At 40.3% G+C, this 16,023-nt stretch overlaps 1 protein-coding gene across 9 annotated transcripts in view; it reads left to right on the plus strand.

Annotated features, from left to right (window-relative positions):
• MAP3K15 (mitogen-activated protein kinase kinase kinase 15) overlaps positions 1 to 16,023 on the plus strand; it is a 150,495-nt gene that overhangs the window by 18,609 nt on the left and 115,863 nt on the right. For 4 of the 9 annotated variants that reach the window (XM_081566045.1, XM_081566047.1, XM_081566040.1 and 1 more), the window contains exon 2: positions 14,745 to 14,896. The exons of 1 other annotated variant lie outside the window; for it this stretch is intronic. In XM_081566045.1, the coding sequence (XP_081422171.1) occupies positions 14,762 to 14,896 (135 nt within the window). In that variant the 5' untranslated portion in view covers positions 14,745 to 14,761. The remainder of the gene's footprint in view (positions 1 to 14,744; positions 14,897 to 16,023) is intronic. 4 more of the 9 variants (XM_081566046.1, XM_081566044.1, XM_081566039.1 and 1 more) reach the window with 1 other exon arrangement.

Below are 16,023 nucleotides of genomic sequence, written 5' to 3' on the forward strand. Positions count from 1 at the left end.
TTCACTGTCTCCTGGAGTTTACTCAGATTCATGTCCATTGAGTCGGTGATGCTATCTAAACTGTTTGCCTAAGATTCATAAGCGGTTTTGCCCCTCCTCCCCAGTGACTCAGTTTCAGAAAGTGAGTCTAGGAAGTTGTAAGCCTCATCTGGGCCCTGGGGAATACAAGATTTGGCTTGTTTCGAGCCCTGAGTGCTGTGCCCTTGCTGTGTGACCTTGGGTGATTCTGTTACTCTGTCTGCCTCCTTTTCCCACCTACAAAGTAGAGCCAGTTACCAAGCCTGCCTCATGGATTAGTTGAAATTCAACACAGATGTCTATGACATTGTTTTGTAAATAGCAAAGCAAGTGACCACTGTGATGATTAAAGCTTTTAGGTAATTTATATTCTCTTGGAAATGGCAACCCATTCCAGTATTCTTACCTGGAAAATCCCATGGATGGAGGAGCCTGGCAGGCTACAGCCCATGGGATTGCAAAGAGTTGGACATGACTGAGCGACTAACATACTTCAGGGGAAAAAACTCAATTCTGCATACATAATAAAGAATTCCAATCTGATGTTTTATCCTATTTGTCATTTATAAATCTGCTAACTTAGTGTCTTAAAAGTTCTAAAAATAAACTGGTCAAATATTGTGGTAGAACTTTTCCAAGTAAACTCACTCAATTGGGCCGACTGAAAAATGTCAGGCAAATGTCACCTTTGGGTTTGAGGTGTTTTTCCAGTTGAACATGAGTTACTTGGAATTGTTTTGTCAGTGGCGTTATCAATCTGTCCTTTTTTTAAAAAAAAATTTATTGAAGTATAGTTGATTTACAATGTTGTGTTAGGTTCAGTTGTACAGCAAAGTGATTCAATTATCCATTCTTTTTCTGATTCTTTTCTCATATGTCATCAGAGAAAATTGAGTAGAGTTCCCTGTGCTATACAGTAGTCTTTGTTGGATATCTGTCATATATAGTGGTGTGTGTATGTTAATCCCAAGCTTCTGATTTATCTCTCTCACCAGAGTTTCCCCTTTGGTAACTATAAGATTATTTTCAATATCTGTAAGACTCTCTCAGTTTTGTAAATAAATTCACTTGTATCATTTTTTTTAAATTAGATTCCACAAATGAGTGATAACATATGATATTTGTCTTTGTCTGACTTACTTCACTTAGTATGATCATCTCTAGGTCCATCCATGTTGCTGCAAATGACATTACTTTGTTCTTTTATATGGCTAGGTAATATTCTGTTTGGCTGCAAAGAATATAATCAATCTGATTTCGGTGTGGACCATCTGGTGATGTCCATGTGTAGAGTCTTCTCTTGTGTTCTTGGAAGAGGGTGTTTGCTATGACCAGTGCGTTCTCTTGGCAAAACTCTATTAGCCTTTGCCCTGCTTCATTCTGTACTCCAAGGCCAAATTTGCCTGTTACGCCAGGTGTTTCCTGACTTCCTACTTTGCAGTCAGCAAAAACAAGACCGGGAGCTGACTGCGGCTCAGATCATGAACTCCTTATTGCCAAATTCAGACTTAAATTGAAGAAAGTAGGGAAAACCACTAGACCATTCAGGTATGACCTAAATTAAATCCCTTATGATTATACAGTGGAAGTGACAAATAGATTTAAGGGACTAGATCTGATAGACAGAGTGCCTGATGAACTATGGACAGAGGTTCGTGACATTGTACAGGAGACAGGGATCAAGACCATCCCCATGGAAAAGAAATGCAAAAAAGCAAAATGGCTGTCTGAGGAGGCCTTACAAATAGCTGTGAAAAGAAGAGAAGCAAAAAGCAAAGGAGAAAAGGAAAGATACACCATTTGAATGCAGAGTTCCAAAGAATAGCAAGGAGAGATAAGAAAGCCTTCCTCAGTGATCAATGCAAAGAAATAGAGGAAAACAACAGATTGGGAAAGACTAGCGATCTCTTCAAGAAAATTAGAGATATCAAGGGAACATTTCATGTAAAGATGGGCTCAATAAAGGACAGAAATGGTATGGACCTAACAGAAGCAGAAGATATTAAGAAGAGGTGGCAAGACTACACAGAAGAACTGTACAAAAAAGTTCTTCACGACCCAGATAATCACAAAGGTGTGATCACTTACCTAGAGCCAGACATCCTGGAATGTGAAGTCAAGTGGACCTTCGAAAGCATCACTATGAACAAAGCTAGTGAACGTGATGGAATTCCAGTTGAGCTCTTTCAAATCCTGAAAGATGATGCTGTGAAAGTGCTGCACTTAATATGCCAGCAAATCTGGAAAACTCAGCAGTGGCCACAGGACTGGAAAAGGTCAATTTTCATTCCAATCTCAAAGAAAGGCAATGCCAAAGAATGCTCAAACTACCGCATAATTGCACTCATCTCACACACTAGTAAAGTAATGCTCAAAATTCTCCAAGCCAGGCTTCAGCAATACGTGAACCGTGAACTTCCAGATGTTCAAGCTGGTTTTAGAAAAGGCAGAGGAACGAGAGATCAAATTGCCAACATCCGCTGGATCATCGAAAAAGCAAGAGAGTTCCAGAAAAACATCTATTTCTGCTTTATTAACTATGCCAAAGCCTTTGACTGTGTGGATCACAATAAACTGTGGAAAATTCTGAAAGAGATGGGAATACCAGACCATCTGACCTGTCTCTTGAGAAACCTGTATGCAGGTCAGGAAGCAACAGTTAGAACTGGACATGGAACAACAGACTGGTTCCAAATAGGAAAAGGAGTACGTCAAGACTGTATATTGTCACCCTGCTTATTTAACTTATATGCAGAGTACATCATGAGAAACGCTGGACTGGAAGAAGCACAAGCTGGAATCAAGATTGCCAGGAGAAATATCAATAACCTCAGATATGCAGATGACACCACCCTTATGGCAGAAAGCGAAGAAGAACTAAGGAGCCTCTTGATGAAAGTGAAAGAGGAGAGTGAAAAAGTTGGCTTAAAGCTCAACGTTCAGAAAACTAAGATCATGGCATCTGGTCCCATCACTTCATGGGAAATAGATGGGGAAACAGTGCAAACAGTGTCAGACTTTATTTTTTGGGGCTCCAAAATCACTGCTGATGGTGACTGCAGCCATGAAATTAAAAGACGCTTACTCCTTGGAAGGAAGGTTATGACCAACCTAGATAGCATATTGAAAAGCAGAGACATTACTTTGCCAACAAAGGTCTGTCTAGCCCAGGCTATGGTTTTTCCAGTGGTCATGTATGGATGTGAGAGTTGGACAGTGAAGAAAGCTGAGCGCCGAAGAACTGATGCTTTTGAACTGTGGTGTTGGAGAAGACTCTTGAGAGTCCCTTGGACTGCAAGAAGATCCAACCAGTCCATCCTAAAGGAGATCAGTCCTGAGTGTTCGTTGGAAGACTGATGGTGAAGCTGAAACTCCAATACTTTGGCCACCTCATGTGAAGAGTTGACTCATTGGAAAAGACCCTAATGCTGGGTAGGATTGGGGGCAGGAGGAGAAGGGGACGACAGAAGATGAGATGGCTGGATGGCATCACCGACTCGATGGACATGGGTTTTAGTAAACTCTGGGAGTTGGTGATGGACAGGGAGGCCTGGCGTGCTGCGATTCATGGGGTCACAAAGAGTTGGACACGACTGAGTGACTGAACTGAACTGAACTGAATATTCTGTTATACATATGTACCACATCGTCTTTATCCATTAGTCTGTCAATGGACATTTAGATTGCTTTCATGGCTTGACTATTGTAAATAATGCTGCAGTCAGCATTGGGGTGCATGTATCGTTTTGAATTATGGTTTTCTCTGGATATATGCCCAGGAGTGGGATTGCTGGGTCATATATGGTAGTTCTATTTTTATATTTTAAGAAACATTCATACTGTTCTCCATAGTAACTGTACCAGTTTACTTCCCCGCCAGCAGTGTAAGAAGGTTCCCTTTTCTCCACACCCTCTGCAGCATTTAGTGTTTGTAGATTTTTTTCGATGATGGCCTTTCTGACCAGTGAGAAATGATATCTCATTGTAGTTTTGATTTGTATTTCTCTGATGTTAAGCATCTTTTCATGTCCTTTTCGGCCATCTGTATGTCTTCTTTGGAGAAATGTCTATTTAGATCTTCTGTCCATTTTTTTTGATTGTGTTGTTTATGTTTTTTACATAGAGGTGCACGAGGTATTTGTGTATTTTGGAGATTAATCACTTGTTGGTCACTTTGTTTGCAAATATTTTCTCTCATTCTGTGTGTTGTTTTTTTGTTGTGTTTATGATTTCCTTTGCTGTGCAGGAGCTTTTAAGTTTAATTAAGCCCCATTTGTTTATTTTTGTTTTTATTTTCATTACTTTGGGAGGTGGATCAAAAAAAAATTGCTGCAATTTATGTCAAAGTGTGTTCTTGCCTGTGTTTTCCTCTAAGAGTTTTATAGTGTCTGGCCTTACATTTAGGTCTTTGATCCATTTTTAGTTTATTTTTGTGTATAGTGTTAGAGAATGTTCTAATTTCATTCTTTCACATGTAGCTGTCCAATTTTCCCAGCACCGTTTATTGAAGAGACTGTCTTTTCTGCATTGTATTTCTTGCCTCCTTTGTCATAGATTAATTGACTGTAGGTGCTTGGGTTTATTTCTGGGTTTTCTATCCTATTCCTTTGATCTATATTTCTGTTTTTGTGCCACTACCATACTGTTTTGATGACTGTAGCTTTGTAGTATAGTCTGAAGTCAGGTAGTCTGATTCCTCCACTCTGTTTTTGTTTCTGAGGATTGCTTTGGCTATTTGGGGTCTTTTGTGTTTCCATACAAATTAGAAAAGTGTTTTGTTCTAGCTTTGTGAAAAATGCCATTGGTAATTTGAAAGGGATTGCACTGAATCTGTACATTGCCTCAGACAGTATAGTCATTTTGGTGTTATTGATTCTTCCAGTCAAAGGACATAGTATATCTTTACATCTGTTTGTGTCATCTTTGATTTCTTTCATCGGCATCTTTAGAGTTTTTAGAGTACAGGTCTTTTGTCTCCTTTGGTAGGTTTATTCCTAGATATTTTACTCTTTTTGATGTGATGGTAAGTGGGATTGTTTTCTTAATTTCTCTTTCTGATCTTTTGTGGTTGTCTGGAAATACAAGAGATTTCTCTGTATTGATTTTGTATCCTGCAAACTTACTGAATTCATTGATGAGCTCTAGTTGTTTTCTGGTACCATCTTGAGGACTTTCTATGTGTAGTACCATGGCATCTGCAAACAGTGACAGTTTTGCGCCCCCCCCCCCATTTGGATTCCTTTTATTTTTTCTCTGATTGCCGTGACTAGGACTTGCAACACTGGGTTGAAGGAAAGTGGCAACAATGAACATCTTTGTCTTGTTCCTGATCTTAGAGGGAATGTTTTCAGTTTTTTACTATTGAGAATGATGTTAGCAGTGGGTTTGTCATATGTGACCTTTATTATGGTGAGGTAAGTTCCCTCTATACCCACTTTCTGGAGAGCTTTTATCATAAATGGGTGTTAAATTTTGTCAAAATCTTTTTATGTATCTAAAGAGATGATCATATGGTTTTTATTCTTCAGTTTGTTAATATGTGGTGTATCACACTGATTGATTTGTGTATATTGAAGAATCCTTGCAGATAAATCCTTTATCTCAGATAATCCTCCGAGATAAGGCCCCCTTGGTCATGTTGTGTGATCCTTTTAATGTATTGTTGGATTCAATTTGCTAGTATTTTGTTGAGGATTTTTGTGTCTGTGTTCGTCAGTGATATAGGCCTGTAATTTTCTTTTCTTGTGTTATCTTTGTGTGGATTTTGGTATCAGGGTGGATGGTGGCCCCATATAGAATGAGTTTGGGAGTTTTCCCATCTGCAATTTTTTGGAAGAGTTTGAGAAGGATAGTGTTAACTTTTCTCTAAATGTTTGATAGAATTTGCTTGTGAAGCCATGTGATCCTGGACTTTTGTTTGTTGGCAAGTTTTTTAAACACTATTTCAATTTCAGTGCTTGTGATTGGTCTGTTAATATTTTCCATTTCTTTCTTGTTCAGTCTTAGAATATTGTATCTTTATAAGAATCTGTGCATTTCTTCTAGATTTGTCATTTTGTTGACCTGTAGTTGTTTGTAGTAGTCTCTTATGATCCTTTGTATTTCTGTGGTGTCAGTTGTAACTTCTCCTTTTTCATTTCTTTTTTAATTTATTTTAGTTTTAATATTTATTTATCTATTTATTTGGCTGCATCAAGTCTTAGTTGCAGTGCATGGGCTCTCTAGTTGTGGTACACAGGCTCCAGAACATGTGGGCTCAGTTGTTCTGGTGTGTGGGCTTAGTCACTCTGCAGCCTGTGAGTTCCCTGACCAAGGATTGACCCTGTGTCCCCTGCATTGCAAGGTGGATTTTTAATCACTGGAACACCAAGGAAGTCCATTCATTTCTAATTGTATTGATTTGAGCCCTCCCCCTTTTTTTCTTGATGAGTCTGGCTAAAGTTTAATCAATTTCATCTTCTCAAAGAGCCAGCTCTTAATTTCATTCATCTTTTCTATTGTTTTCTGTATCTTTTTCATTTATCTCTGTTCTGATCTTTATTATTTCTTTCCTCCTACTTTCTTTGGGGTCTATTTGTTCTTTAGGTGCTTTAGGTGTTGCTTTAGGTGTAAGGTTAGGTTGTTTATTTGAGAGTTTTCTGGTTTCATAATATAAGATAATATTACTATAAAAGAGATACAGACGTGAAGAACAGACTTTTGGACTCTGTGGGAGAAGGCCAGGGTAGGATGATTTGAGAGAATAGCTTTGAAACATGTATATTACCATGTGTAATGTAGATGACCAGTGCAAGTTTGTTGCATGAAGCAGGCCACTCAAAGCTGGTGCCCAGAACCCAGAGGGATGGGGTAGGGAAGGAGTGGGGAGGGGGGTTCAGGATGTGCACATGTGCACCCGTGGCTGATCCATGTCGATGTATGGCAAAAATAACCATAATGTGTAAGGTAATTATCCTCCAATTAAAATAATTTTTTTAAAAATCTTCCCTCTTAGAACTGCTTTTGTTGCATCCCAAAGGTTTTGGACCATCATGTTTTTGTTGTCATTTGTGTCTATCTACTTTTTGAATTCTTCTTTGATTTCTTCAGTGATCCATTGGTTGGTTAGTAGCATATGTTTAGCCTCCATGTGTTGTGGGGGTTTTTTTTTACAGTTTTTTTTTCCTGTATTTCACGGTGTTGTGGTCAGAAAAGATGCTTGATATGATTTCAGTTTTCTTAAATTTATGGAAGCTTGATTTGTGGCCTAATATGTGATCTATCCTGCAAAATGTTCTATGTGCACTTGAGAAGAAAGTGTATTCTGTTGCTTTCAGATGAAATGCTTTGTAAATATCAAGTCCATCTAGCCTAATGTGTCACCTAAGGCCCGTGTTTCCTTATTGATATTCCATCTGGATGATCTCTCCATTGATGAAAGTGAGGTGTTAAAGTCCACCACTGTTATTTTGTTACTGTTGATTTCTCCTTTTATGGCTGTTAACATTTGTCTTATATGTTGAAGTGTTCATATATTGGGTGCATATATATTTACAATTGTTATATCTTCTTTTTTGATTGATCCCTTGAGCATTATGCAGTGTTCTTTGTCTCTTATAACATTATTTTTTTAAATTTTAACTTGAGCCATTCTAATAGGCTTATTGCCTCTTTTAAAAATTTTTTATTAATTTTATTTTTGGCGGTGCTGGGTCCTTATTGCAGTGCACATGGCTCTTTGTTGCTGTGTGTGGACTTTCTCCAGTTTCAGTGAGTGGCAGCTCCTCTCAGTTGTGGCACATGGGCTCAGTTGCCCATGACATGTGGAATCTTAGTTCCCAGACCAGGAATCAAACCCATGTCCCCTGTGTTGGCAGGAGGTTGCTTAGCCACTGGACCACCAGGCAAGTCTAGCATTCCTTATTTTAAAGTCTATTTTGTCTGATATGGTATTGCTACTTGAGCATTCTTTTGATTTCGATTTGCATGGAATACCTTTTTTGATCCCCTCATTTTCAGTCTGTATATGTCCCTAGGTCTGAAGTGGGTCTCTTATACACAGCATATATACAGGTCTTGTTTGTTTTTTTTCTTTTTATCCATTTAGCCAGTCTTTGACTTTTGGTTGGAACATTTAGTCCATTTACATTTAAGGTAATTATCACTATGAATGTTCTTATTGCCATTTTGTTAATTGTTTTGGATTTGTTTTTGAAGGTCTTTTTTCTTCCTTCCCTCTTCTGTTCTCTTGTGGTGTGATGTCTGTCTTGAATGTTGTTTGGGTTGCTTTTCCTTCTGTGTGTATCTATTGTAGATTTTTGGTTTGTGCTTCCCATGAGGTTTTGATAGACCACTCTCTCTATATATATAAGATTGTTTTAAGTTGCTGGTCTTTTAATTTCCAGTGCATTCCAATATCCTGCATTTGTATCTCTCTTCTCATGATTGCTGGCTTTGATGCCATATTAGTGTGTAAATGATTTTTTACCTTTACTTTATGTTTGCATTTACTGGTGAGCTTTCCCATTCATAATTTTCTTGATTCTCACCATGGCCTTTTCCTTTCCACCTAGAGAAGTTCTTTTAGGTTTTATAGTAAAGCTAGTTTGGTGGTACTGAATGCTCTTAGCTTTTGCTTGTCTGTAAAACCTTTGATATCTCCATTGAATCTGAATGAGAGGCTTGCTGGGTATTCTTGGTTATAGATTTTTCCCTTTCATTACTTTAAATAGATCATGTTACTCCCTCCTGGCCTACAGATTTTCTGCTGAAAAATCAGCTGATAACTTTTGGGGAATTCTCTTACATGTTATTTGTTGCTTTTAATATTTTTTCTTTGTCTTTAATTTTTGTCAGTTCGACTAATATGTGTCTTGCTGTGTTCCTACTTGGGTTTATCTTGTATGGGACTCTCAACACTTGCTGGACTTGAGTGTTTCCTTTTTCATGTTGGGGAAGTTTTTGGCTGTAACCGCCTTAAATATTTTCTCAGACCCTTTCTCTATATTTTCTCTTTCTGGGATTCCTATGATGTAAATGTTAGTGCAGTTAATATTGTCTCAAAGGTCTCTGAGACTGTCCTCATTTTTTTCCATTATTTTTTCTTTGTTCTGTTCTGTGGCAGTGATTTCCACCATTCTGTCTTTGAGCTCACTTATTCATTCTTCTGCCTCAGTTATTTTGCTGTTGATTCCTTCTAGTGTGTTTTTCATTCCAGTTATTCCATTGTTCATCTCTATTCTTGAAATCTTCTAGCTCTTGATTAAATATCCCTTGTTAACTTCTCAGTCTGTGCCTCCATTCTTTTCTGAGATCTTGGATCATCTTTAGTATCATTAATCTAAATTCTTTTTCAGATAGGTTGCCTATCTCCACTTCATTTAGTTGTTCTTGTGGGTTTTATCTTGTTCCTTCATCTGAAACACACTTCTCTGCCACCACGTGTTTTTTTTTTTTTCTTTAAAGCTTATTTATTTATTGGCTACACCGAGTCTTAGTTGTGGCATTCAAACTCTTAGTTGAGGCTTGTGGGATCTAGTTCCCCGACCAGGGAACAAACCTTGGCCTCCTGCACTGGGAGCGAGGAGTCTTAGCCACTGGACCACCAGGGAAGTCCCTGCCACCACGTTTTGTCTGACTTTCTGTTTGCGGTCTCCTTTCTGCAGGCTGGAGGATTGTAGCTCCTCTTGTTTCTGGTGTCTGCCCTCTGGTGGGTGAGGTCAATCCAGAGACTGTGCATCCTTCCTGGTAGGAGGGACTGGTGCCTTCCCACTGGTGGGTGGAGCTGGGTCTTGTTCCTCTGGTGGGCAGGGCCATGTCAAGCTGTGAGTTTAGAGGTGGCTGTGAGCTCAGTATGGCTTTAGGCACCCTGTCTGCTTTGAGGGGGGGGCGGGGAGAGGGGGGGTGGGGTGGGGGGTGGGGAGCGGGGCGGGAGGGCTGTGTTCCTATCCTGCTGGTTGTTTGCCCTGAGGCATTCCAGCACTGGAACTTGTAGGCTATTGGGTAGGCCAGGTCTTGTTGCCAAAATGCTGACCTCCGCGAGAGCTCACACTGGGGCCTCTGGGGCCTCTGCCATCAGTGTCCTTGTCCCCGCCCTCACCCCCTCAGTCTCTTCAGAAGACCCTCCAAGACTTGTAGGTAGGGCCTATGCAGTTACTGCTTTGCCCTGAGTCCCAATGTAGAGGAAACCTTGTATGTGCCCTTCAAAAGTGGAGTCTGTTTCCCCTGTCCTGTGGAGTTCCTGCACTCAAGCCTTGCTGGCCTTCAGAGTCATATGCTCTGGGGGTTCCTCCTTCCAGGGCCAGAACCTCAGGTTGGGGAGCCTGATGTGGGACTTGGGATTCTCCAATGAACGGGAGAAATTCTGCACTATGATTTCTTTCAAATTTGTGGGTCACTCATCTGGTGGGAATGGGATTTGATTGTAGTGAAAGTGGCCTTTCTACCATCTCATTGTGGCTGCTTCTTTGTCTTTGAATGTTAAAAAAAATGTTTTTTGGTAGGCGCCAGTCTTTTTCGCTGATGCTTGTTCAGCAATTAGTTGTGATTTTGGTATTTTCAAGAGAGGAGGTAAGCTCAACTCCTGCTACTCCACCTTCTTTTCCAGAGTCGAGGGGCTGCATTTAGTTTGGGTGCTTGCTGCCTCTTATCCCAGTATTTGCTGGTCATAATCCCCTTTATACAGGGTGCACAGGTACGGCAGCCTTTGCTTACTTCTGGGATCGGGAAATACTTTAGAGTGTTGTTGCAAAGGATGACATGAAACTGTCTTATTCAGTTCAGTTGCTCAGTCGTGTCCAACTCTTTGCGACCCCATGAATCGCAGCACACCAGGCCTCTCTGTCCATCACCAACTCCCGGAGTTTACCCAAACCCATGTCCATCGAGTCAGTGATGCCATCCAGCCATCTCATCCTCTGCCATCCCCTTCTCCTCCTGCCCCCAATCCTACCCAGCATTAGGGTCTTTTCCAATGAGTCAACTCTTCGCATGAGGTGGCCAAAGTATTGGAGTTTCAGCTTCACCATCAGTCTTCCAACGAACACTCAGGACTGATCTCCTTTAGGATGGACTGGTTGGATCTTCTTGCAGTCCAAGGGACTCTCAAGAGTCTTCTCCAACACCACAGTTCAAAAGCATCAGTTCTTCGGCGCTCAGCTTTCTTCACTGTCCAACTCTCACATCCATACATGACCACTGGAAAAACCATAGCCTGGGCTAGACAGACCTTTGTTGGCAAAGTAATGTCTCTGCTTTTCAATATGCTATCTAGGTTGGTCATAACCTTCCTTCCAAGGAGTAAGCGTCTTTTAATTTCATGGCTGCAGTCACCATCAGCAGTGATTTTGGAGCCCCCAAAAATAAAGTCTGACACTGTTTGCACTGTTTCCCCATCCATTTCCCATGAAGTGATGGGACCAGATGCCATGATCTTAGTTTTCTGAACGTTGAGCTTTAAGCCAACTTTTTCACTCTCCTCTTTCACTTTCATCAAGAGGCTCCTTAGTTCTTCTTCGCTTTCTGCCATAAGGGTGGTGTCATCTGCATATCTGAGGTTATTGATATTTCTCCTGGCAATCTTGATTCCAGCTTGTGCTTCTTCCAGTCCAGCGTTTCTCATGATGTACTCTGCATATAAGTTAAATAAGCAGGGTGACAATATACAGTCTTGACGTACTCCTTTTCCTATTTGGAACCAGTCTGTTGTTCCATGTCCAGTTCTAACTGTTGCTTCCTGACCTGCATACAGGTTTCTCAAGAGACAGGTCAGATGGTCTGGTATTCCCATCTCTTTCAGAATTTTCCACAGTTTATTGTGATCCACACAGTCAAAGGCTTTGGCATAGTCATTTTCCATCAAACATGTCTTTGTTTCTACTCTTTTTTCCTTAGTAGTTCACTATGTAAAAGCTTTGCTGAACCATGCCTCTTGAAAAGGATTTCCTTTCTGCTGTAGCATGACAGAGTCTCATACTGTCCTGGAATGTGTCCTGTGTCCTGTGTTCCCCTCCCGGGTCATGCAGTAGCCATTGTGCTTCATTCTGCCCTGTTTTAACGAGGCACAGAGAAAAGTCTCCATTTCAACCCTTGGTGGAGCCCCAGACAAGCTCCTTAGTGGAGATGGTGAGGCCAGGGTGCAGGTCTTAGCACAGAACATTGACAGGGCATGTTCCTCTCAAAGAGGAGAGAGGAACTCATGTCACCAGATTCAAATATAATCTGCTTAGCAACAAGCTGCTCTACCAAGTTGCAGGCTTCCTATGAAAATGGCCTGCACGCTTTGGAGCTGATGTCCTTCATTCACCTCTGCTCTGCCCCTTCCCACTCTCGTTTGATTCCTTTCCTTTAACTAATTACAGAACTTCCCACGGTCTTAGAATTAGCATCTGTGTCGCCACTTCTTAATAACATCACTGGGAAACACATTCTTTTTCATTTGAATAGGTAATAGAGCCCAGGGAAAAATCATATAGGCAAAATGTCTAGTTAATTCCACTGCAGTGTGGTTTTTGACTCTGAGCAGATGTCTGTGGGGGGCAGACATCCATTTGAGATAAATTAACCAGCCTGGGTTGTAAAAGTGTTTCCTTAGTATATGCATTTGTCCTTTCTTGAGCAGGAACTTCTAAAGGGTGACTTTGGATTTGATAGTCCCCTGTTTAAGCCCTTCATGATATTTTTAAAAAAATAAACAAGACTTTGAAGTGTTTGGGGATGAAATTATATGCTATGAGGGATTTGCTTCAAAATAATCTGAAAGGGGTGGTGTGGATGGCAGTTGAGATGAAATAAGGGCGGCTGTATTGATAATTGTTAAGGGTGGTGAAGGGTACAGGGGTTTCATTACGTTATTCTGAACTTTTACATTCACACACACACACACACATATATATTTGTAATTTTCCATAATAAAACAAACAAAAACACCCTATTGTAGGTTTCCCATTGTCTCAAGCTAGTGTCCAGCCCTCTTTAACATGCCCTTTAGACCCGTTCACCTGCCTGACACCTACTAACCTTTCCAAGTTCCTCTTATCAAGGTGTTCTGGGCCCATGAAATGATTTGTAGTGGCCCCAACATGTATATCCCGCCTGACCTCCGGCCCTTTGCACTTGCTAGCTTCTCTTCCTATGATACTTTTTCCTTCCCTTTCCATCCCCACATCCTCATCCCAATTTGCCTGCCTCTTCTGTACCTTCAGGTCCCAGACAGCTCGCATCCTTTCAGCCTTCCCTGACCACCCTCCACCTGAGTGTGGGTTCAGTCCCCCCAGGGGTGTCGCTGTTCCCCTCACTTTAGCCTTCCTTACCCTGATTCTAATCACTGCTTCCTTCCCATCACCCCTGTTGTATTAAACATGGTTTTGAGGAGAGGGATTATGCCTTGTTCACACTTCTGTCCCTGGCACCTAACACAATGCCTGGCATTTATATAGCAGGCAACCCATAATTTAGAGAACAAAAGGCCCACCCAAGGCTTACCGATGGTCGATCTCAGATCTCCCGGAGCTAGAAGTAGCTGGCGCTGATGTGACTTCTGTCTCCCTTTTTGTTTCTTCATGCCCCTGCTCACCTCACCTCTGTTCTGTTTCATTGGGATTTTCAGTGACTTCCTGTGAGTCACAGCAGCACAAGCCTAAGTTTGGACATTATTTCCCCAAGTTTCTGCTGCACGGAGTGGGGAAGTCCAGTCGAACTTGGAGCTCTGATACTGTCTGGAAAATGACTAGGTTTGAAATGGTGACCAATGCTGCTAGGCAAATTTTACTCTTTTCAAAAATTTTAAATTTATTTTTTAATTGAAGGATAATTGCTTTACAAAATTGTGTTGATTTCTGCCAAATAGTTTACTCTTTACTGATGTGCTGTGTTGCTCCTCTGTTTTGATGGAAGTCTCTCTAGTTCACAACTCGATGGGCATGTGATCTGTGTCGTCCAGTTGATGGTAACATGGGAATTAGAAGCATGGTGCAGGAATGGTCATTACAACAGTTGGAAATAGGAAAAGAAACATAGAATGAAATGTCTGTAGACAGGGTGGATAGTGAGATTGCCATCTAGTTATCATAGATGCTAAAGTGAAAATGTGTAAACTTAGAGCTAGATATATAGCTTGGTTGTTTTACACCAAAATCCAGCAACTCAAAGAAGACATATGGTGTAATACTACTTATATAAAGTTCAAAAACATGCAAAAATTAAACAATATACTGTTTAGGAATTCATAACTATAATAAAAAAAATACAGTATGCATATACAGGTACATGCAGAGAACTGACAAGTACAGCAGTCAGGATAGAGACATTATCCAGGCAGGAGGGAGAGATGTAATTAGGGGAGGCACATGGAGCTCTGACAGTACAGATAACACTTTGTGTCTTGGTCTGCACGCAGGTTGCATGGTTTTTCATTTCATTACATGTAATACTTTGTATATAAGCTAAATATATTCTTTGAATATGATAAATTTCCTAATAGAAATAACATTTAAAATAAATTCACCAGCAGTTTTTAAGTGATACTATATTCTCAGCACTTTGAATAAGGAAGAGAGTTTCAGTTTGGGGTGTTTATTCCTGTTGCTTTTCCTCTACAGTTCGTGGTGGTAATTTTAATCAAATCATTCCTTATTTTGGACTAATGGTAGAAATACAGATTGCAGCAGCTCACCATTGGTGATCATCAGGAGATAGAAAGTAGATCACATCTCTCTCCGCTGACCTTGTCTCCTCCTTGTTCATTGCAGATGTTGCTGTGGTGGACATGAGCGATATCTCCAGACAGCCTTCACTCTTCTACCATCTTGGAGTCCGTGAAAGCTTTGACATGGCCAATAACGTGATCCTGTACCATGACACCGATGCTGACACTGCTCTTTCTTTGAAGGTAAAGAATATTGTTTACCTTCTCCTAAATACTTCATTTTGGGAAAGCGGTACTGTGTGAATACTGTGCTCAGTTGAAATGAACATGTAGCAGAAGAGGTTGGAGAAAAACAATAAAGATTTTCTTGTGCAATTCCTTCCTCCCACCCCAAATTCTATCTCATGCAGGTGACTTCCTGGCTACTGTGTGAGCATATGTGCTATTGATGTGTGTTTGCAGGCAACTTGAGTGTCTAAGCTCATTAGGGAAGTAAAGACAAAAGTTCCTGATAGTTTCCACTGAAGCAAACACAGCCTTTGGAATCCTATATTAGGCAGTTTGATCCAAACCTATACATTTTAAAAAATTTCAGCTTGGATGGCAATAGGAAAATGTTTAACATTTACCAAAATGGGTAGGAACTTTTAGCACAGATGTAATCAATGTTTAATTTGTTATTTTCTCCCCAGTTTAAAGCCAAGCAAAACTGAAAACTTGTGTGTTCATGGGTAACTCAGTAATTATTGAGATTTTTTTAAATGTATTTTTGCAATTTGATACAAGCTTTTTAGAATAGTGGTACTTTTTTTCTAAAAAAAAATGTTCGTGTTTGTAAAATGTGAAGGTTGAATGTGAGTTATTACAAAATTTAGCTAATACTAATATTGTTTAGATGGTTAAATAGCATTACCAACTCAATGGACATAAATTTGAGCAAACTTCAGGAGATAGTGGAGGACAAAGGAGTCTGGCGGGCAGTAGTCCATGGGATCACAAAAAGTTGGACGTGACTTAGCAACTGAACAATAATATTGTTTAACATCTTAACATCAATCAGGCAATACTGGTCACTGTTAAGTCATTTCAGGAATAATAGATTAGTTTGTTTAGAGCAGTGTTACTCAACCTTGACTGCACTTCAGAATCATTTGGGGAGTTTATAAATGTCCCAGTACCTAGGCCACACCAAGACCAATTATGTCACAGTTTCTAGGGGATTTTTTTTTAACCCCCAAAATGTGCAGCCAGGAGTGAGAAGCAGTGGTTCAGCGTTAACCTTCACAGACATCATTTTTAAATGTCCAGCTCCCTTAGCATTAAAAATCACTAGTATATAAATGACACAGTTTTGTGATGGCAAATTGGACATTTTTGTTTGT

Source organism: Giraffa tippelskirchi, chromosome X, assembly GCF_054371585.1.
Source record: "Giraffa tippelskirchi isolate mGirTip1 chromosome X, T2T-mGirTip1v1.2.pri, whole genome shotgun sequence".
Classification (NCBI taxonomy): Eukaryota; Metazoa; Chordata; class Mammalia; order Artiodactyla; family Giraffidae; genus Giraffa; species Giraffa tippelskirchi.